Source organism: Serinus canaria, chromosome 5 (genome assembly GCF_022539315.1).
Source record: "Serinus canaria isolate serCan28SL12 chromosome 5, serCan2020, whole genome shotgun sequence".
NCBI classification, from domain to species: domain Eukaryota; kingdom Metazoa; phylum Chordata; class Aves; order Passeriformes; family Fringillidae; genus Serinus; species Serinus canaria.
Genome location: NC_066319.1, coordinates 46395905 through 46418931, shown reverse-complemented (window position 1 = coordinate 46418931; position 23027 = coordinate 46395905). Strand labels below are relative to the sequence as shown.

Genomic DNA, 23027 nt, shown 5'->3' with positions numbered 1-23027 from the left:
TCACTTCAAAGAGTATCTTATTTACCTCATTTACAAATCTAATCTCATGTTCATTAAGCTCTATAAGATCTTTAGACAGCACTGTCCAAGGATAAAAAAGGATAAAAAAAAATTATTTCAGTTTAGCCTCTGAGACAAGGGCACTTGTATTATGGGTACTGACTTAGAGTAGCTGTTTTAAAGCCAGTAAGCTTTTTGGGTTGTGTTCGAGGAACTAAGCAGAGCAGAGTAAGACAATATTATCCTAGAACAGCACGCATAGTCTCTAGCTCTGATTACACACAGATTTTGCATTATGCCTCTTGGGAGTGAAAAATAAGGAAAAAAAAAAGCCAAAGTAAGGATTAACAAAGCTAACAAGACCCTGAGGGCTTCTTTCCAAAATGCTTTCCCTACAATCCCGTCAGTTTAAAGCTTAGAGTAAAAATGAAAGTATTTGTATGGAGAGATGGGAGGTAACTGTTCAGGATGAGACTTAAAAAAAAAGAATAAAGCTACCTGCTATAAACAACCAGAATGTTTCCAAAACAACTTGTAAATCACAGAGAAGCCTGGTACTGCTCAATCTTGAAAAAGCAGCTGTACAAGTGTTTAATGTTGTAAAATAAGCAGTGTGTCAAAGTGATGTGGAACTCAGCTCAAATGAGAAGGACTTGGTGAGGCTTTCTGCTTTCCTTGTGCATGTCTGCATTTAGGAGAGAAATTATGCACTTGCACAACAGGTTATAAAATATGTCCTCATACTATGTTTTACAATATCCCCCAGGCTCGTGGTCACTGCTCTTGCCAAACCAAAATTCTGGGCTCCTAGCTCAGAGTAGTCTCCTGAAGGGGAACTCCTTGACTCTAACCCACTTTTCAGGGTTAACAGTGATGTGGATAATGGAGAACTCATCCTTGGCAGACACACTGATCTCAGGAAGATGTCTAGGTTAGACATCCTTAGGGGACTAGAAATCATTCAGTCTCTTATCTCAACTCAAATCACAGGCAGCAGACTAGACAAAGATAATGTCTCCTATGTCCTCATTACAGCCCACATAGAGGTGGCCTTTGGTCTGGTACTGCCTGTGGAGGCAGACGAGTTCCAGCAGACAGCAGCAGCCAAAGAGCACTCCCAGAGATGAAGGTCAGGTCTGGGGCAGAGCTGCCCAGTTATCCCGTGACATGGAGCTGACTTGCTCAGTGGGAGCTTTTCCATGCCAAGAAGCCATGTAGGTGATGGAAGACTTTTCTTGTTAATGAGAAACATGCATAAACAGGGGAAATAAGCCCATGCAGAGCCCTGGGTGATGCAGGCAGATTGTTATCTGTGTCTGAGAGAGACTAATCTGAAGATAACAAGGGTTGCTCTACAACTCATAGGCAGCAACAGGAACTATGTTAAGCAACAACATTTGTCAGTGTACTCTCCTGAATGGCAAGGTGTCTGCCCAGGGGCCTCCTTAAATGCAGTTAAACTCCTTAAAATGAGAACCTGAAGGTTAACTAGACATTCAGCTTTTCCAGTCTCCCCTGCTAAAAATACAAAAACTTTTACTCCTCAATTTGCTAATCCTTGAAATAAAGTAGTCTTGGACAAGTTTTGCTGCTGCAATATATGATTTGCTTAATTGAGATGGAATCAGCCAGTTTTGGGGAAAGAAGGGAAGAGGGATCATCTGTCCCATGGGTGTTGATAACTTGTTATTTTTTCCAGCACATTTCTTCTTTTTTCAGGCTTGTCAGGCCCAGAGCTGACAACAGATTCTTGCTTTGCTTCAATCACACGCTCTATCATGCAACAATAAAGGAAAACATTCCTCTTAAGTAGTTTGGAAAAACTGACTCTCCACACTACAGCAGCTGAACTGCCTGTCAGGCTGTTCAAAAAGCAGACAAAAGAAGTCTGAATAGCTGTGTTGATACCTCAGTGCTGGACACTGTCAGGAGCTCAGCAAGCAAAAGATCTCTCTGTAGCCCTGTAAATACATCATGGCCAGGATGGGCTTGCTCTGGGCTGGTGATGCACAGCTAGCCAAGCCCCTTCAGCAACCTGTGCTTCAGCCCTCAGCCTGTAAAATTGGTACCTTCCTTTGGAAAAGTCAGCTGAATTCATCTTGGCAGGGAAGGGAAAGGTCAGCTCCTCATCCTGCTGCCAGCAATGCCCTGCCTCGGGAAGGCTGGCTGCTATGGGGCAATTTGGCCACAGTTTTGCACTGACTTCCCACCCACTCCAACAGCGCATTTGCCCTGCCTGCAGCCTCCTCTCCTGGCACCATGAAGCAGCTCTGATGGGCTCCTGCCTCTGTGGCCAGCCTAGAGCACATAGGAGGCTCATACAATTATTCAGCACTACAGGAGGTGATCCCATCCTTGGTCACCTGCTGCCCCTTTCCAACTGGTTCTCAGACCTCCCTCTCCAGTCTGCCACCAACCCTTCCCAAATTTACTTGTGGCCCCTCAGCCCTTTACACTCTTTAATCTCTATTCCAGACTTTATTCCACACAACCCAGCATATGGTAACACCTCCAAGGAAGCATTTCCTCCCACACTGTCCTGCTTTCACACCCCCACATCCACATTTCACTCCCAGCCATAACATGCATGAGGCAGAGAAAGCCAGGGACAGAGGGTCTGGAGGGCAGGGACATGTGCTACTGACAGATGAGGAATGGCAAGAGCCCTTCTTGTGGCAGCATGAAGTTACAGTCTGAGCTCACATAAAAGCTGACTCTTTCTCCCCAGGAGGGGGCCCATGCCCTTTTCCACCTACTTCATTGTACTCATGGGGCTGCAGCACCTTCACTAGATGCTGGGACAACTGATATTTTTTCCTTATACTGAATATATATTTAGTAAAGTCATATTCTGTAGAGAACTTGAAGAAACTGAATGACCTTCCTGACTGGTAGACAAGTCTCCAGGGCAGTTCATGAGGTGGCTGCCAAGTCAGTCCTCTCTTAGCTGTATGCTGAATGCCAGAATGGGTTATCAAAAACACCCACACACAACCCAAAACCCCCAAAAAAACACCACCTTGATCTTTTCACTCTGCAATGTCAGGTTCAGCCTCTCATCTATTCAGAGGAAATCAAAGCTATAAATAGTCCTACCCTGCTTTCATGCCTTAGTTTACAGAATTAAGAATTCTTCTTTCTGGTATTGAAGGCTGCAGGGCTTCCACTGAAGGAGGCCAACTGTTGTGTTTGAAGTGACCATTTTAAAAAGAGCTGTGGTACCATGAAAGTGATAACAGAAGTAACCAAATATACTTTCTGATGGGCCCTTCTGCCTGCAGTCTGATGAGCCAGAGATTGTTTTGAGAGGTTTGACTTGGGAAGGGTGGAATGTACATTTACTCCTTGGATTGTCCCATGCCAGTTGAAAATTCCTTCAATATCTGTGCAACAAGAGTCCAGGAGCATTGCAATGTTATTAATGGCATGTGATGAAGTCTATTTCAGCCTGCAGCAAGCTCAGCTCTCCAATATGCCTAGGGGCATATAATTACCCCTGTGGGGCATTACTGGGCCTTTTCAAGTACATTCAAGTACCGGATAGGAGTTGACTAAAAATCTGCACTGATTGAATAAACTGAGCATATTCTGTCTTTCCCTATACACAAAGTGAGAAGAAGCTGAAGAAAGGAAGTTTATGGGTTTTGGGCAGATCACAGATGACACACTAGTACAGAATTTTATTTTTTTTTTCACCATTATCCCTCTGTGAATTTTAGCAGTATTTCTTCAAGAACCTGGACCTTAGAGAATTGGAAGTGCTTTTGCTGCTCTACCAAGACATCCCTTTTGAGAACTGCTGTCTACCCTTCAGCTCGCCCACAGCCTGGCTCACTATCACTTGTGGGATCCCTCAGGCTGGCAGGGACAGCAGGAGATCTCTGGGCCAAAATCCTGCTAAAACCAGGACCATGAAGCCAAGCCAAGTCACTCAAGGCTTCATCCAGCCCAAACTTAAAAATCTCCCAGGAAAATCTGCAAGTACTACCCAAATAAATGTCTTTATCTTAGAAGTCAGGGTCAGGTATACCAGCACATACACTAGTTTATTCATTTTAGCTATGAAGTAAAGAATCCCATCTTTCTGACCTCAGTCTGTACCACAGATTTCTATCTCCATCTTCATTCTAGTTCAGAAGGAATCCAAAATAAACACAATTCAAATTAATTTTTTAAGTAGCAGATTGTCTTCTTAAAGGTTTTTTTTTTCCCATATACTCTGTTACTCTGTTTTCTGAGTATTACCAAAATTACAAGGTTTTTCTCTGCATTTGTGATGGTTATTTTTCTTTCTGGAAAAAAAAAAATCTGCCTATCTTCAGTCTACTTCCTGATTCCAGGAGACAGAGCATTAGCAAAAAGACTTGCAAAACTGAAGAAGCTATTGAAAGAGCTGTCAGCACTTCCACAAAAATATTCATATCATAAAGTTCATCTGCAGAACTGACCCTTCGCATTGAAGGAGTTAAATTGTGAGTAGGTTACAGTAACCAAGCTATCCTCCTATTTTTTCCCATGACCTCATTTGTGCAGAATTACAATGTAGTTCATGTGGGAAAACACCACCTGACCATACTGTGACATGTTAGCAGCAAGCACTTTAGTCTCTGAGTTCCTTAATCCAGCCTCAGCATTATGTATTAAAATAAACATTAACAAAATTAAACAGGGAAATCTGCCATAAATGGCAATATTTGGCCATGTTAGCTGGGGTACCAGAGGAGTGCAATACACCAGTCTATTGTCAGCATCTGGAGGTGTTTGAGCCAACAGAGAGCATTTACTGAATTGTTCCCACTCAATCTGCCTCCTCTCCCCTGCCCTGTATGTCCTCACAGCACTGGGACACACTGACCCATGCAGGCACACACAGGAATTTGTTTCCTGCATGCCTGAGGAGACAGGTGTGCCCACCGCCCTCAGCTCAGACTGACTGGGATGCAAAGACCAGGGCTTTCAGCAGCTTTGCTTAGAGCTAAACCTGCAAAGATGAACGATGTCCATCCCCCTGTTGCTCTAATGCCCCTCTGTAAACATGCTGCTGCCTGATTACTGTTGTTTAATTTCCATCTGTTGCTGTTACAGGATGTGCACATGTCCCTTTTATCTGTGCAAATGGCATTGGTCTATAATAAAAAACTGTGGAGTTTTTTCCCATATGTGCTCGGGAAGGAGGAATGGCACTGTTGCAGTGATTGAAGTGACTTTGACAATTAAGCTTGCTTTCACATCTTTAGACTGCACCTATTTGGGATCATTAAGGCTATTGGAAGTATATTGGAAAATCTTAGCTCTTCAGTAATCTTTTCCTGTTGATTTCACATTTCCTAACATCCAGCATGGAAAGGAGCTCCTTTGCTCATCTAAATTTCTGTTTGGCCTACCCAGCAAGACCTGCCTTCCTGCTTCCTCTGTATCTGGTGTAACACATCTTCCTGTCCTGACAGTTTGCTGGCAGATGTTCACTGATGGATGTACAAAGTGGTCAGATCCTCACAAACTTTCATGGCAAGCAGGTGAAAGCAGTTAGAGAATTAACCTAGGCAGGTTAAACTGCTGCTGTGTGTTTTACTTGAGTTGTAATCCTTTCCTAAATCCCTCCTGTCTCAAACATTTCATATCAAACTCCAGTCTGCACTTCCAGAGCTCAGTCTCACTTTAACAAAGGTCAAATAAGGTGACCAGGGCAGACACTGGATTTTTTTATCAACATCCTTTTTTTGCTACCAGGCTTGCAATTTTGTAGCAACACTCAGTGATTGCTCTTAAACTGCTTTGGAGTGCAGTAATTGCCTGCACCTTTTCTGTCAAGGTATATTGTAGGTCCTTAGCACAAGCTCACACCACATAGCCTGGAGTACAGCTGCTGTCCATAAACTAGAAATTGAGCTACTGTGTCCAATGGCACCATGTCTCATCCTTCAAAGGAGGTATTAATCATGTTCTGGACATTTTTGTGTTACTTGGAGATAATTTATTTTGGTTTTCCTGTTTGATTTTGCTAAGGTTATTTCAAGACCTCTGTTACATTCTAGCTTACTCAGAGTAAGTCTGCAGAGAAGCTTGGAGGGTCAGAGCACAGAGAATTTTAAGTCTCATAATTTTCCTCTAATAAATGAAATAGCCACACTAAAGCCAAGGCTTCACTACAAACCTCTCCTTCAGATGTGCACTCATTGCTTTTGGGGGGCTCAACCCATCCTTGGCCCCATGTAAAAGATGCTTCTGAACAGTTGTGTCTGGTGGCAGATTGTCCCCTACAGGTACAGCTTAAATAAGGAACAGCAGCTCCACAACACAAGCTGGTGTGGACTGCCTCCAGAAGTACAGCTCCAGGTGAGCCAAGCCATTGCAGCAAGAGGGGAGGCAGGAGCAGGACTACAGGAGATGGGTAGCTATGGCAGGATCAGACCAGCCTCAAAGCCCTTCTGACATGAACCTGAAGAGTTCAAGGTGGACTTAGCAAATAAATTTCATTGTTATTTCTATTTTAAAAAATCTAATAATATGAGCAATATGCTCTTTATTCTGTGAAATTGCAGCTATTTCTGCTTAGTGCCATTTTGCTTACTTGGAAAAGAATCACATCCTTTTTCCTTGGTACAGAAGAGTTTGGAAAACAATTACTACACATCCCACACCAAAGCATATGTAAAAGATTCCTGAGAATTTTGTGATCAATTCATGTGTTTTGTGAAATCAAATTATCTTCAGATATTATTCACAAAATTTTCAGAACAAAAGAAACTGTTAACCTCATTATATGATGATAGAATATTCTTCTTCTAAAGGACTTTACCCCTGTGGCAGGTGCCTTCATGACTCTTTGTGAAAGTAGAAGCTACTGTCACTACCTGCACCACGTGGTCTGTGGTGCTCAGATGCTTCTTCCAAGCTCTCAGTATAAACTACTTCAGAAATGCACATGTACTTTAAACTTCTGATTCTTCCCTTTTTAATACTGCTGCAATGGAGCTGAGATCAGCAGGATGACTTCTGAAGGTATATCCATGAAAAAGAGAGGGAATTAGGGCCTGAGGTTGCCACCAGTTTGCTGAGAAGAGCCTAAGGCAGGAGTCAGCTGAGGAAGGGCTGCTCAGTTTGTGAGGCTGGGGCTCCATCTCAGAATGAAGCAGAAGTAAGGGACAACTCTCAGAACAGAAAGTGCACAAAGTAGTCGAGATTTTGGCAAAGATGAAGAGGTAGATGCCAATATTGCATCTCTAAATGGTAGAAATCTTTCATCAAGCTTTAGGTCTGGGACATTTCCACTGCTTTGAGTAAGAAGTAAAGGATCCTTCAGGCCAAGTGCAAAACCACAGAGATCCAAGGCTTTGAAACTTGCCAGGTTTCTCAGCTTTCTGATGAACCACATGGTACCTCATATCAGTTGTTTGGCCTCTTCTATAGCTACTGACACTACTGGGATTTAGCCTTCCTGTCTCTGGAAGAATTACAACCAAAAAGAACCAGAAGAAAAAATTTAAAGTCCATTCTCCTGTTCTCTCTAAGGGCTACGCCACAGAAGAGGTGAAAATTTCCCAAAAAAAACCATAGGGAAAGAGGTTTCATTTCTTTATTCTCTTACCTAGTGGGTTCTTTGGGGATTTCCATTTAAAAAGAGAAATCACAGTTAAATACAGTGTTCCCATCAGAAAACTATACTTCCCTAAATCGCCAAATATAAAAAAAGTTGCTATGAGAAAAAGAAATTGTAAAACAATGAGCTGCTCTTATTTGGCAGTGCAATGTCAAGAAGATTCTGAAGGGGGTTTTTTTGTTCATTGAATGGTCATCTCTTTACAGAACACAGGGGCTGGGCAACAATCTCTGTACCATCATTGTGATACCAGGGAAAGCCTTCTCAGATCCTGACTGAAAAGTAGGATGGAATGAGGATGGCTCTACTAACAGCCAAGTACAAGAAGCAACTGGCAAGGTTATTCAAAACAATAAGCTGAATTTTGCTAGATTGCAACTTGAATTTTAACTGAAGGAAGGCTCTCCATAAAATCAGAACTCTGTATGTCAAGGCAAATTCAGATTTCAGTTTACAGCTGAATGCATCAACTGTGTGGAGTCTAACAAGTTGAAGTGAGGTAAGGAGAAGGATCTGTTCCTGCTTCTCTGAATGCTTTAGGAGGAGCCAGCTCTCAGAAAGGGACAACCAGCTCTCCCTGGAGCACGTCACACACATCATTGCTCATGTGTCAACCCAGAAAGGAAGGAGATTTTCTGAAGTTAAAGAATAGATATTTGGAAAAACAAACCCTACCAGTCTACAGTGGCCATCAGGCTATTCAGCTGGGGTGTTTTACATATTTTCAGGAGCGTAACACCCAACTTCCAACTTACTTGCATTCCACAGCAAGAGAATATCTCTGGGGGTGCTTAGAGGTTTCCTACCCTGACACTTACAGAATACCAGGGATGAGGGAAGGGCACATCATTAATCTGAGGCAATCCAGACATACCAGATTACTTGTCAAGGAAGCTCAGGTTCTAAATTCTTTTAAAGCATTTAGACATCTTTTAATTTTATTTCTGAAAAAAAGTTTAGAAGGCAGTGTAGTAATGTAAATAAAGCTAAAGAATCAATTAATCACCAAATTAATTACCAAATCGCTGTGACACAGAAGATTTACCATCTCCCCTTGTACTAGATACTGTTCTTTGGCTTTATTAACCAGAATTCGTTCAATTTCTTTTAAACTTAAAATGTGAGGTACTTACCCTAAATGAGAAAGGAAGCAAAAGAGAGACTACCTCTGTACCCAGTGTGTTCTTGTCAACACAGTGCAGGATGGAGAACTGAGAGGCTTTCTACCAACTGACACGCAACACTGACAGAACTCAAGCTAAAAATACTGTGAATATCCACCATAGGAATGCAGGAGCCTCATGGCTGCTGGGATTGTTGCATGTGATGGCAGCTCTCCTGCTTCCTGAATAAGGGCTGAATTTTAATTACCCTCCTCAACTTACTTTGCAACTTGTATGAAAGTGATGGAAATTAATTTAATTCTTGCTTCTACCAGGAAGCTTGTCTCCCAATACATCCTTTGCATTAAGGTAGTGATAGATTAGAAAATGCAAGCAAGTTGGAAAAGCATGGCAGCAGTGTCTCTCTAGATAGGCTAGCTCAATGACATTTTTGTACTACATTTTAGTTTGCCTGTCCTAAAAAAAAGCAGATTTTTTGGCACAGGACGTGAGTGAAGAAGCAACATTTCTGTAACTGACATATTTTAGGATGACATGATTTGATTTTTAAACTTTTATCCAAAGGAAATCTCGAATCATCAAAAAACAATTCCCCACCATGAAAAATCTAAGTCCTAGGTCAAGTTCAAATAGCTAAATAAAGAAAAGGTTTCTCTACCCTGCAGCTAACCCTTGCCCTTGTATTCTTTACTGAACACCTGAAGTTGTGGCAAAAGGTTTGCTGCTCCTGCCCTCACTCGGAACACTGAACATCTCCACAGCTGGGTGCTCCCAGCAGCAGGCAGATGAGAGAGAAAGCTTCCCAGGGGATGCAGCAGCCAGACAGGGAGCTGCACCCTGTGCAGGAGCAGTGCTGTGACAGATTGTGGTCTGGCCTTGAGATTAGAACAGTTTAAGAGATTCAGTTGTATCTCTGGCTTTAAGGTCTGTTTACAATGCAGAGGTATGTGAAGAAATATAGGAGAAGGAAAAACTATTTGAGCAACTGTAAAAGTTCATTTGGACAAGGGGAAAGTGATATTGCACACTGATCTGCAGAAACACGAGTGTTTTAGCAAAGAATAAAACAGTTTCTCTGGAGAGCTGGCTTTGGGACAGAGCTCAATGGCAGAGGATTTAAATGTGTTCAGATAAATAAATAGTGTGAAGTTATTTTTATGAACTCTTGAGTGTGTGTTTCTATGACTATCTTAAAACTCAGGTGTTTCCAAATATTCCTTTGAAAGCGGGAATCATGTGCCTCACACGTCCATTTACACAGAGGGCTGGATGAGACGTGGCTGACTTTGAACTGGGTTAATTTTCACTTGCTCATGGCAGACTTGGCTATCCAGCTGGGAATGGCACTGATACTAGCAGCCACCTGCTTCCCTGGCTGGCTTTGGAAACAGTTCAGGAGTGACTTGTTGTTCAGTGGGACTGTACCACGTGCATGAAAAGGCAATGTAGCAGATGTCAGATGACTGGTGACCCCAAATTCAGTGGCTTAAACAGAGAGAGTCAGTGAGTTAACCAAGCCAAATCTGCCAATGCTTTCCTCTTTCCTCAAGACTTCCAGCTGGTGAAAGGCAGCTCCCCTCGCTTGATCAAAGCACTGGCCTCCTCATCTGGAGGTGCTTTATTTCCCTATTGTGAGTCTGTAAATGATAACAGAAGGTGCAGAACCACAGGGAAGCTGAGGTAAAGCAGCTGCAGGAAATATTAACTGAACTACATCATAAAAGCAAGATCTGCTGCCAGTCACAAGAGGAACCTTTTCAGTGCAAGTGAGATTACATAAATATTGGTGATCACAAGAGGATGCAGTACCTAACCCAGAGCAAGACCAGAAAATATAAAGACCTTACTTGATTTTTCTTCTTTAATGTTGTACTCCAGCACACCAGGAGCCTCGTTCTGCACTGGCAGGCGGACTGCAAGGACCATGTTGCTCACATTACCTTCTTTCCTAACTAAGAATATCTGAAAAAGGAGAAAAGAATCAAGAGCTCAGCTACATTATGTGAGCTTCTAAATTTTACTTTAGGTCACTGGCAATGTAGATTTTATCAGTACAATCCACCTTTAAATAGCCTTATTTTAGCTTCACTCCATTTAGCTATGCTTTATACAACAAAAAATAATGGAGAAAAGGATATTTCATCTAAGTGAAATTCAGACCTGCCAAGGGACTCACAAAGTTTCTAGGCATCACTGATGTCCCACTTACACCTAAAGCAAACTATTTCACTAACTGAAGATTTAAAAATGCACTCCAAATTTGTTAAGTGATGGTCCTCAAACCAGTGCCCTAAAATCACAGATGAGTCACCCCAGAATGTCCCAGTCCAGGTCTGAAACAAGGGAGTGACTTGTATATTTGTTCAGTAAGGATTTGGGTGTCCATGAGAGGAGCATAAGGCCAAAGGCTCTGGTGGCCACAGTGTCCATGGCAGAACTTTTTATGGGACCAGAAGATCATTCAGCCTGGCAGGTATCCTATGGGGCCTCTTTTCCAAATTCCTTAGTTGAAGCCATGAGGCCAGACCAAGTTTCTCAGAGATTTGTCTGTACAAGTCTGGAGAAGGTCCAAAGCTGGATACTGCACAGCCTCTCTTGGCAACCTGTCCCACCACTTACTGTCCTCACAGGGACAAAATGCTTCCCCCCACCCAGTCTGGACTCCTCTGGCTTCAATGTACACTGTTGCCTCTTGTCCTCCCACTCTGCAGTGCTGAGCACAGAGAGTGCCTTCATCTTCTCCATGACCTCCCTGCAAATGCCAGGGGTTGCTGTGTGGTCCCTGGAAGTGCCTTCTGGCTGAACAAGCCCTGGTTCCACAGCCTCTCCTCAGTGGGTCTGTGCCCAGCTTGATGGCCACCATCCCTACAGGTCCTTTCCCACAGAGCTGCTCAACTAAGAAAAAGGAAAGATGCCTCATTCATTGTATTCTATGAGATCCTAAGTGTGTTTCTAACTAAAGCTCATTGTCAGGGATATTTTTAGCTTGTATCTTGAAGGTACAAAGACAAAATAATCTTCACTTTCATCTGTTCTTTGATAGTAAGCTTAGGCAGAAAGGAGTCAAGGTATTTTTAAAAAAACGGAATTTAAAAAATCAAGGTAATTTTGTACCCTGGATATTAATATTAGAAAGAGGAGTTGATAAAATCATTAATCAACTGTAATGTATGGAAATCTAGTAAAATGCCATTAATTTCTCGGGCAGAGGAATTTTTAAAAACTTGTCTAGAAGCCAGGACCTTTCCCTGCATGAGTCCCAGTCATAAGGCATCTCCAGTCACTTTGAAGCGCCCATGCTGAACACACAGCTTTGGGGCTGCTTCACAACCTCACACAGTGCTGTCATCTTCGCCTCTGAGCTCAGGAGAAATGGAGCCCCAGGGTCTTAGGTCGACCATCAGGGCAGAGAAAATGCAGATAAATGCAGAGATGTGTGCCCTGAACAGGCTGATTTCTGCAGGACAGCACCTGCCTTCTGTTGTGGTGAGTGTCTGCAGGTAGAAGGCAGGTGGCACCTGCAGGGAGAGGCTCTCCCTTGCCCAGGTCCTACCACCCACATGGCAGTGCTGTCCCTCTAACCATGACTGCCAGACAGCACCATCTCATATTGCTACATCTGAAATTTAATCTAAACAGCCAGGGAAATGAAACCTGGAAATGAATCACTTCTTTTTTCCTGATCGGCACGCCTGGTTGCCATGGATCCAGAGGCTAAAATTGGACTCTGGCTGTTCAGAGAAGGAGGAGGTGGGTTTTCTGAGCTGTACTTAGCCCTGAGTGCTGTACTTCCCCTGGGTAAGGGCCAGTATTGAAATCAGTCTCTTGTATTTTCACCACAGGAGGGAATGATGCTGCCCAGTTTCAGGTGGGCTCCCAGAGGGCAGGAGGTTCTGCCCTTGCAGTGGGACACTTCTGATGCACCACCTCTTCTCCAGCCTGCATCTGACAGCAGCTGAAGGCTGTGCTCAAGGACAGCATGAGCAGGAGGAGCAGAGGCAGGATGTTCCCCCAAAGTCACTCAGAGGTGGGGAACTCCCTGCCTGCAGGGAATGGATAATGCCTGAGGAGGCTTGAGACCACGCATGGCTACATCACAGGGAGTCACATACTTCTCCACTTACAGACAGAGCAGAAAAACAAAGATCTTGCTCAATCTAATTGGGAAATCTGATTCAGGGTGAGGTGCAATGCACAGCCCAGGCTGCTCAGGAGAATCCCACTGCAGGGTGTCCCTTGGCTGTGCCAGCATTTAGCCCTGGGATAGACTGACTTGGCCAAGGGACAGGTCCAGAGCAGGTGTGCGCTGACATCAGCTCAGGTCATTTACACCTTCCCTTTCCAAAGGATCCAGCCAGGACACCTACAGCCTGCTATGCCTCACCTTTCAGATCTCTCAGGAAAGGGCAGCAGCTCCTTTTGGCACAGAGCTGTTTTCTTTAAACAAGCTCTAAGCTTTGCACAAGTCTATAATTCTCTAATACTCAGTTTATGTAAACCATAATTGTGGCAATAAAAATTACTCCCAGCAGCTCCCTGAATCTAAGGTACTTTTCTTCACGAATTTTTTTTTTCATTGTTCCAGATCAGGAAAATCACCATACTTGTGGGTAAGGTGGTGAATGGGAAGCCATCTCCATGAATCTACATGGTAAGCAAATAAACCCAGAGATAATATTCCTTGTTTTCCCAAAGCAAATATATCAGTTTTGTGCTGTTGAGAGAGGTAAAGTGTCAAATGGTAATGAAAACAGAGAGCCATCTGCTGAATATTCTTGCTTCCACATAAAAAAAGCACTGCTCTCCTAACCAAGGACAGGAAATGTGGTTGTCTGAGCTGAAATTGCTTTGGACTTACCCCTGCTGTTTCTTTGCCAAGGATCGCCCCAGCCCTTTCCTGGCTCATGTTCAGCTGAAGCCAGACAGGACACGTCTTGATGAGCTTGTCAAGGATGCTGATCCCTGGAAGCTGGAGGCAATTTCGCACAGCACTGGCCTGACAGAGATGTGTCTCCTTCCCTTCTTCACAGGCATCTCTGACAGGGCTGAAACACAGCAAGGGAGTCCCTGGTAAGCAGAGCTGCAAACAGAAGTCTGGGGGGAGTAAGGACTGTAAGTGCAAATACAGACATGGACACTCAGACATCAGGAATGCTCTTTGAGGAGCACCAAACCACCACAGGCACCAAGGCTGTTATGCCAGCAGGCTGGCAGGGTGCACTGTGCTGGGCTCTGCTGGTTTTGGCTCACCCATCAGTGCTGCTCAAGTACAGGTGCCCACAGACACAGGTAAGGGATGCACAGGAGTGGCCAGAGCCACAGAGGGTAGAGCATGCCTGTCCCCTGGGTGCCACCCTCCAGCTGAAGGGTCTGAGAGATGTTTCATAGCTTCAAAAGCAGCGATGCAGCAGAGGAGTCCCTGCAGTCTAATGGCAGACTGGTGATAAATACTGGCTTCAAGCTATGGTGCTGATTTGACAAAGTCAATTTGTACATGTGCTTAGCTCTGCAGAGAGTGGAAATACTTGTGCTGAAAAGTCTGGTCACAAGAGCTCTCCTGGATAAGACCATGGGCTCGTGGGGATACAGGCTTGTCATTCATTTCATTAATTGATTTTGCATTTAAAGAAAATGTAAGAGAACATACACAAAAAGTGTTTTGCTTCTCTAATTTTCTGCTTAGAGGTCAGAACTGAAAATAGGACTCTCACTTTTTATGTGGTCTTACTTCAAATAGTTGTCCTTTTCATTTTATTTTTAAAGATACAGATCTTAAGGTACTACATTTCAAATAAGGTCAGTCTTAAACTACTTAAAGAGAGTAATTTCAAAGGCCTAACCTAACACAGCAGGTCTGTCCCAAAAGTCAGTTTGTGTAAAAATGGCCTTTCATATCCCAAAAGCAATACAAAGATTTTAATTTTTAGCAGTTTTTTTCTTTTTCAACCCTTCACAGACAGCTTTCTCAGAAAATACAAGTGCCTCTGTAATTCAGGGTGTAGATAAAGGCATTATTTCCCAGAATCTTGATTTTAATAAATCCTTTTTTTAAGGTCATAGTCAAGACAGTAGGAAAGAGAGAACTGTGCTTTAGAAAAAAAAGCAAATTTAAATAAGTGAAACTCTACTTGTGATAAAAGCCCAGCTTGTCACATAGGTGAGGGAATTTCATTTAGATTTAACAGCATGGGATTTTAATCAATATCATCTGAACATATCGAGCAAAACGATGGAATATGGTTTTTGGAAGTTACCGTGAGTCATCTCTTGGGGGTTTTTTACAGAAGAAACAACCAAAAACCAAAGCCTTTTACCATGTGAAGGGAAAACATGTGTTGGATGGCAATATTCATACTCAGTAGTGGGAAAGAAGTAATGAATTGAAGGGAAAGTTGACATATAATGAAATGTTCCGTAACACAAAAATTACTCCCCTAATTAGTCACAAAGACATGAACCTGATCACATCTGAATGATGTGTGAAACCTCAACCAAAAGGAGGTCAATGCTGATAATGTCCTGCTGTGTCACCAGAAGGTGTCATGTAGGGCCATAGCTCCTGTCTAATGAACTTGGTTAGCCATTAATTATGTAAGGTGGGACCAGCAAAGCACTGATGCTCAGGAATCCCATTGCCTGGAGGGAAATGAAGGTTATCAACAAAGTCAGGAAGTAACACAAGCCAGCTTGGACCTGCTGAGCATTGTAGCAGACGCAGGGCCTGCTACGGCTCCGTGGAGGAATGTTTAGAGATAGGTATTTGCTGAGTCATAAGAATTGTACCAGGAGTCCTCACTCTGGTCCTCCTTATCTCTCTGTGACCCCATAGGCTAGTTTCCCTAAACCCTTACAATTGGTCAGTTTTCAATCCTCCCTAACCCTATAAAAGAGGCTGTCTGGGCCCATTTTCTCCAGAAGAGCAGCTTCAAGATCCTTCGCGAGACCCTCAGAATAAACCATCGTGGAAACGCTCTTGGCCGCCTTCTCCTCTCTCATTTCGTCTGCCCTCCAGGAGCCACGACCAGCCGCAGCCCCTACGAGCAAGCTGAGAGCTGAAATCACAAAAGAGCTGACTTTCACTAAGAGCTGAAATCACTGAGCTTGCTCGGGGTCTCGGCTGTGCGGCAGTCTGGCCTAGGGCACCCCAGTCTCCAGAAGGCTGAGGTGTTGGGCCTTGGGCCGCTTACCCTGCGGGGAACCAGCTATCCGGCTAAGAAGGTAGCCCCTGTGGCTCCATTCATTTTACAGAGCATCAGGCACACAGTGACCCTGGCACAGAGCTCCCCACAGGCCTGCAGCCATCCATCCCTCTGCTCCCTCCCACAGGCACAACCTCTGAGAGCCCTGCTCACAGCACCAACTGGGGTGTGGCAACAAGAGCAGACTGGTGAGGAAAAATAACAGAACTGACCTTCCAGTTATTGTGGCTGCATGTAGGGTCTGAATTTCGGAGAATGGATAGAAAATTGAAAATAATTCCAAACTCAGACATACAAGATGAAAAAGTAAGAACCTGAAAGTGTTTGCCCTAATGGAAAATCTAATTCTTTCAGTTTCAGTGCATCAAATTTAGGGCAGTGGATAAGGCTTTGCTTTTTTTTTTTTTTTTTTTTTTTTGGCAGAAGAGGCAGTCAAATATTTTGTGGGCCCTCAGGGATGAGGTATTCTCTCAAAAGCCAGACCAGCCTGGAAGGAGCTAAGCAGGTTCTTGTACCTGTAGAGAGGGAGGAAAGCCCAGATGAGTGAAAGGGGAGGCTGTGGCAAAAGAAGAGGCAGGAAGAGTCATTAAGGGGATCATATAGAATCAGGGGAATGTTTGGTGAGATGTTTCCTGTCCGTGAGTTATAAGAGATGATGGATAAATTCCCAGAAGAAGAGGAAGAGGATTGCATTGCCCAAATCTCTTAAAATGCCAGGTTTGGAGCAGTAGCACACACTTTACTGAATCAAATCTGTGCTGGCTAAGAAAGGGGAGTGAATGACCTCCTGGACCTTGTTCAGCTGTAATGCTCTGACCCATGACACACCAGTTGACGCAGTTATGGCACCGACGCTTGACTTCTGTCCTGGGCACAGCTGTCACAAAGATTTGGATGGGGCTGTGGGAATGCTTAATCCAGCAATTTAATCTGGCTCTGTGAGCTCTGTGGCTGCACAGAGAGGAGGGAGCCCAGGCAGCTCCTGGGCTCTTGCTGTGTTGCCAGTTGAAGGAATTTCCAGGGCCACTATGGTGAGCAGCTGGCCTTTCCAGCTTGTTCACTCAGAATTCACACATCAGATGACTTCTAAAGCCTCAGTTTTCAAAAATAACATAACACTGTTCTTGTCCCACAGTCCTGCAAAACCCTTTGGCTGATAGAGGCAGGTGCTCATTTTGACAGGTGTGACCTGAAGGTGAAAAGCTGTCCCTAGAGCTGACTGCTTTCCTTTCCTTTCCTTAAGTTCTTACTGCAAAGTACTTTTAAATCTTGCAGTGGTTCTGCTAAATTGGATTCAGCTGGGAAGCAGGGAGCTGTGTGCTGCATACTGATTGGCAGCATGGGCTAATTAATTGCACAGTGATTACATTCACACAACTGCCCCGAGCTTGCAGAAGGTATCAGGTTGCTGGTTGAAGACAATAATAATGACAATGGTGGTTTGAATTATTGCACAGTGACTGTACACTGCAGTAATGACCACCATGACTCACTGCTTTAAAAGCCAGGGGCCACACTTGCCAGTTGAATATTCCCAGAAGTCAGCAGACCAGCAAGGAGGTATAATCCACTGAATTTTGTGCAGGTGAAGGCTGGAGCATGCCTTTGCAAGGGGTTTCAAAAATATTGTCACAAACCTGCTGACACTAAGGGCTTCCTGGCTGGACTAAATGTGGCTGAATTTCTCTGAGGCAGCTGAGACACACAGCAATTGTGTGAAACGGCAGCAGGGACTGCCAGATTAATTCTTCACTCCTGCACATTTGCTCTGAGAAGAGACATAGTGTATTTTTAAAATTAAATCTTAAATTGTTAATCAAATGCTCTGTAGTGCACTGATAAGTAATGACACAGTGCCTTAGTATTGTTTAAGCAGACCAGATTTAAGAATTAGGAGCTAGTCTTTTATTATTATATTTTTTTGATTTTGCTTCTCCCTCTGAAAATGAGAGGACATCAAGAAAGAGCAAGAAGAAGGGTTTGCTGTGCTGTCCTCAAGGAGAGAGATACAATGGTATATTTATAGCAGAGCAGGAACCACAGGTCTTAAAGTGTGTGTGAGCGGGCTTGATACTGAGGGAGAAATACAGACAACTCAGTCACAAACTCCATGTGCCAGGTGATAGAGCAACTTTTTCCACCAAAGCTACCTGGTACCTGGGATACCATGTGGTATAAACCAGCTTGTGACTGAAGCTGACATGTGGAAACCCTTCAAGCCCAATGTTTGTAAGGAGCACTTGAAGCAGGCAGAAAAGACAGAAGCTGCTGAAGCCAACAGAGCAGTCCTGATGGAAGTTGATAGGCAGTGCTGTTAATTCCTGTGGTTAAAAGAGAGAGTTGGGAGCATGGAGCTTCATGGAGATGGGTGAGACTGACAGAAGACTCACAGGGCTGGTTTACATCCTGTGTGACAACCAACCCATCTGGACTCAGCTGCAGGGCTCTGTGCCACTGGCAGATCTCTGTATCCTTTTTTTTTTATGGTCACCTTCTTTCCTTACAGGAATAATTGGAGTTACATGAACAGCAACTAAAGTACAAGGTTTCACACACTGCAAGAAACAGAGCTGCCAATGCTTTCTTTGGTTTGGTATCACTTTGATAAACAGGTGCTGAAGAACACATTGAATGGAGGTAGCTTGGTCCAAACCGCACAGACTTATTAAAAATCTTTGTTCAGACATGTGAATTCATGTGCTGTTACTTTCACTTTGCTGTGAGAGAAATTATGCAGTGCCACAACTAGAGGACATCAAGCTTCATTTTGCTTCCATCCTAGAAATGGCCAATTTTTGATACCAACTACTTACACTCATAAGCAAGCCCATCTTTGATCACTTCATCAGTTCAGAACAAATTAATCTGAGATGGAGGAGAAGGATTAATTTACCCTCTGGACTTGCCTTTGGTCACCTTGCTGGGTTCTTCTTCCAACCACTGGTGGAAGTAAGACCCTGAACCCAACCTAGCTTCAAGAAGAGCTCCAACATCTTTGAAATTCTGGAGTTGTTTCATCATAAATCAGATTATTAGGAATATGGGAAGGTAGCAAAGTGATATATTAAAAAACCCATAGCACAAAAGCTAATTTTGTGCACCAAACATGAACCCTGACTTGCAGAAAATTCAGGTTTTAATAAGTGCTTTTTCATAACAGAGCCAAGGGATCTTACAGAAGTCAAACCAACAAACTGAAATAAGAGAACCAACAACAAAAACCCAGTAGTAGAAAGAGAAGTTCTTGAGATCTTCAGGGATCGCACCCAGGTATTGTCACCCTCTAGCCAGAAATAAACAAGTTTCTTGTTGTCTGACAGGCAGACAGAGGGGAAAAGAAGTAGAATGTAAAGCAAGCTATGGGAGTTTCCTGCATTGTGAGGTTCTTAGATGTACAGAAAAATTGGATAATGGAAATTATGTGAGAAGCTTGGCATGTCCTGTGAGGCAGGCTTGCCTGTCCAGTGTCCTCCCTACCTTGCAGAATGCTTGTGTTACTGGTCCACCCTGGTGACAAGTTTATAGCTCAGGAAGTCATGCTTCTCAGCCTGTGGTCTGTGGAAAGCCTGTGGTTGGCAGAGCACTTCCTCCTGCTCACTGGTCCCCTTGTTCCTCCTCCACTTAATTGTCCACCCTTCTACTCTTTGGTCTACAGCTGATGCTTTGCACGTCCAAGAGTTTTGGCTCGGTCTGGGAAAAACCAAGATTAATAGCCAATGCAGCAGCTGTTCCAGCTGCCAAAAGGTAAGACAAACCAAGGGGGTCCTAAATATCCTGACTACTCACAGCTCAGCAAAACTCTGTCTCCCACCTACTCCACCTTCTGTTACAGGCACCGTCAATTTCCGCAGTGAATTTTGCACTCTGCAATTGAAGTCTCACTTCAAGTGAGCTCTTCTGTACCTGCCAGGGATTCCCAAATGCCCACTTCTGTGAAGGCTAGCAGGTTTGCATGCATCTGGGCCCTGTTTGCACACATTCATCTAAGTTTGCCAAAGTGGAACAAGTCATCACCCTGCTACGGAGCTCCATTAAAGGCACAGAGGAATCAGGTGATCAGGTTTGGGACAGTGAAAACCAACAGAGGAAGTTACAAAAATGAACAAGTTCTACTACACTTCAAGGGCAAAATGTGTCATGGCCACTTGTGCAGGTGGAAGAACTATAAATTATGTGTCAATTTATTAAGTAACCAGTAGCCACTGAGTTTTCTGGTAACCTATGACAGCAGACTTATGCAGTATGTGGCTCAGCTTGAAGGTCTGATGGTCGGTAGCACACTGGAGGAACTGGGTGGACATGCACTTATGCCTGCAGAGCTCAGCAGGGATAGCTGGGCTAGCCTGAAGAAGCTGAGCCTCAGGAGCAGGCTCTGCACAAACACATGGAGCAGAATGACCAAGCTCTGCTAAGCCCTGGTGCCCTGGCTCCTGCCATCACTGGGTTTAAAGCTAACACATGGATTTTCCTCATTACTTCCATGGGGCTGGCAAATACCGTGACTGCAGCTTATCTGCTTTTGAACTTTGCAGAGCCTTGTCCCCGTTGAAAGGTGAGCAGTCAGGTCAGCTCTGCAGAAGCCTTGCTGGATGAGAGCTGCGGATGCTGTGAGGGATGGGTAACCACTGTCCCTCACCAAGCACACACCTGCTGCTCAGGACCAGTGGTGGCTCCCTTAGGGCAGGAGCAGCCGGGCCAAGGAACTCCGGAACAGAGAAGTAGGGTGTGCCTGCAGTGCTTCCCATGAACCCTCCAATGCTTCTTCCTCCTAAATTAACCAAGCTTAATTGCAAGTGCTTCTAGAGAAGCAGCAGTAACCCTGGCAGACCCTCTTGTTTGACCTTGCCAACAACCTTTCAGCAAAGAGTTCTCTCAATGGGTGGGGACGTGTAAAATGTTTATTAAGTTCCCAGCTTCTCTGTGTTTCCTAGGTTCATTAGGTCTGCCCCTCTATTTAAATATACACAAGGTCATGTATACAATAAAGAACTGCATATGCATAAAACCCCCAAAAAAGTAGAAGCTAATTCTCATTACTGATAGTTCCTAGACCAGCTCTACAAACAAACAAGACTTTTCTCACACACACTGACTCACAGCCATGGCATGGACAGAAACGACATAAAAAACAAACATCCAAAAATTTCCTGAAGTAAGAGCCCTTCTTCCTTCTTTCAAAGATCCCCCTGCTTTTTCCCTCTCAGTCTAGCCACTTCCTGCATCCATTAACACCAATGGAATATGCTGCCTGTGGCCCCACACTGGACTGGGGCTATTATATCCTATAGGTGTGATAAGTCTTGGCTGGTATTCACCAACTGTACTGCTGCCTTTATGCAACTTTGCGTATTTATTTTTGCAAAGTTTTGTATTTATTTTACATATATATTTTGCAGACAACAATTTGTCTCAAACATAATTTCTCTTTTTACTCAGTCAAGATGTACTTTGTCAAGTCAAAACTACTTTGCAGGTTATGCTAGCTGTACTCCCTTCCTAACAAGTCAGTTAATGACAAGTTGTTCTCCCCCACATTTACAATCAGAGATTTTCAGGGCATTTGTCCTTTGCCTATTTCAAACCCAAATTATTCTCTTAGGAATGTCAGCGTATCAGCAAAACTAAAGATTTTTCTTTGTGTACAGGCAATGAAGGATCATTTGTACTTCTGCAAGGCCCTTTCAGTGCAAAGAGAAGTGAGCTGCTGGAGCAGCAGCCAAGGCAGGGTCACAGTGGCTAGAGAACAGACATTTTCCTCGACAAAAAACTGCACACATGTTTGCTGGATAATCCAACTTCTCTGGAAAGGCTTGTGCAGTGCAGAAACCAGAAGCAAATGTTGTGGAGAAAGAACTTTCTAGGCTTTAAAGACCAGAAGGAAACCCCAGGCCTCCCTCACCCCCCCATGTCAGTGCTCAAGAGGGGGCCAGCTGAGCCACGACCTGGAGAGAAAGACTTATTCTCTGCATTCCAACACCACCTGAAGTGCTGGAAGCACAGAGCACCCCTGCTTTAACTGCAGGGTCAAGGTGATGGGCAGAGGTTTTGCCCCTTTCCAGCTCATCTGGACAGGAAGGAAGATGGGAATGGAAAGCCAGGGAATGCTTTTCTATACTGTAATCACCTAACAAAGAGGGGAAAAGGAAACGGAAAATAAAGGGGAGGGACAAATTTCCAATTCAAACTTCATTAAGAATAGACTGCAGTTTAGCTTTCTTAATGCCATTCTGTTTCAAACCCTATATATTAAAAGAAAATATTTGAAATCTGCATGATGTCTTAGAGCCAAAAACCCGGGCAAAATATTTAGAGAAACACCAGACTAGTGATAAAAAGCTATGGCCTTGCTCACCCTGTGAGGGGATTGAGTGTAGGCATGAGGCATGCCAGACATGACACAAACTTGCATAATGCTGAGCAGTTTTCCTCTGCACTAAGAAATATCTACAAACCCTTATCTCAGTCTTCATTTGCAACTAGAAATGGTTGTTTTGCCAAGGGAAATGAATCCACTGGACTTTCATTCTGCAGTATATGAAGGAGCAGAGCACAGGAGTTCTGAGTTCTCTCCTCTCATAAGGCACCACACAAAGTGGCTTGCTTACACACAAATATTCATGGTTTTGGGTAAGATTTCCTTCCAGTGTCAGTGTGAATGGATTTCAATATGTGGTGCTCTTAGTTAAAAAACCAAGTATCTAAATCTGTCAACCTTCATTTTGTCTGTCCTCCTTAAGGCTTACTCCAGCAATTTCATATGCCTCATTAATTTTGATTAGGCATTAGAGAAATGTGTTTATTTCTTGCTTTATTACCTGATGGGATCCCTGCCTGCATTTACACTGGGGCAAGGTTAGAGATCTGCCTTCCTGAGGGAACAGGAGGAAGAAGAAAACAGCTCATTTGGGTATTTCAGGGACATAGAAAGGTGGTGAAAGGACATGGTCTCTCACCACCTTCTAGTGGTGAACACCTCCAGAACACCTGGAAACAACTCAGGGTGGGAGAGGTGCTCTACCTTGCTACCTTTTGCAACCTGTCCTGTGGATGGGCATGGCCCTTGTCCTCCTGTGCTGGTGGGACAGCCTGGGACTAAAGGGCTGG

The 23027-nt window shown here is 43.9% G+C and overlaps 1 protein-coding gene across 1 annotated transcript in view; it reads right to left on the bottom strand.

Annotated features, from left to right (window-relative positions):
* Positions 1-23027, bottom strand: part of LOC103826890 (ras and Rab interactor 3) — a 157331-nt gene that overhangs the window by 34032 nt on the left and 100272 nt on the right. The window contains exons 19-20 of the mRNA XM_050974925.1: positions 13583-13769; positions 10572-10686 (exon numbers count right to left, since the gene is read on the bottom strand). Of these exons, the coding sequence (XP_050830882.1) occupies positions 10572-10686; positions 13583-13769 (302 nt within the window). The remainder of the gene's footprint in view (positions 1-10571; positions 10687-13582; positions 13770-23027) is intronic.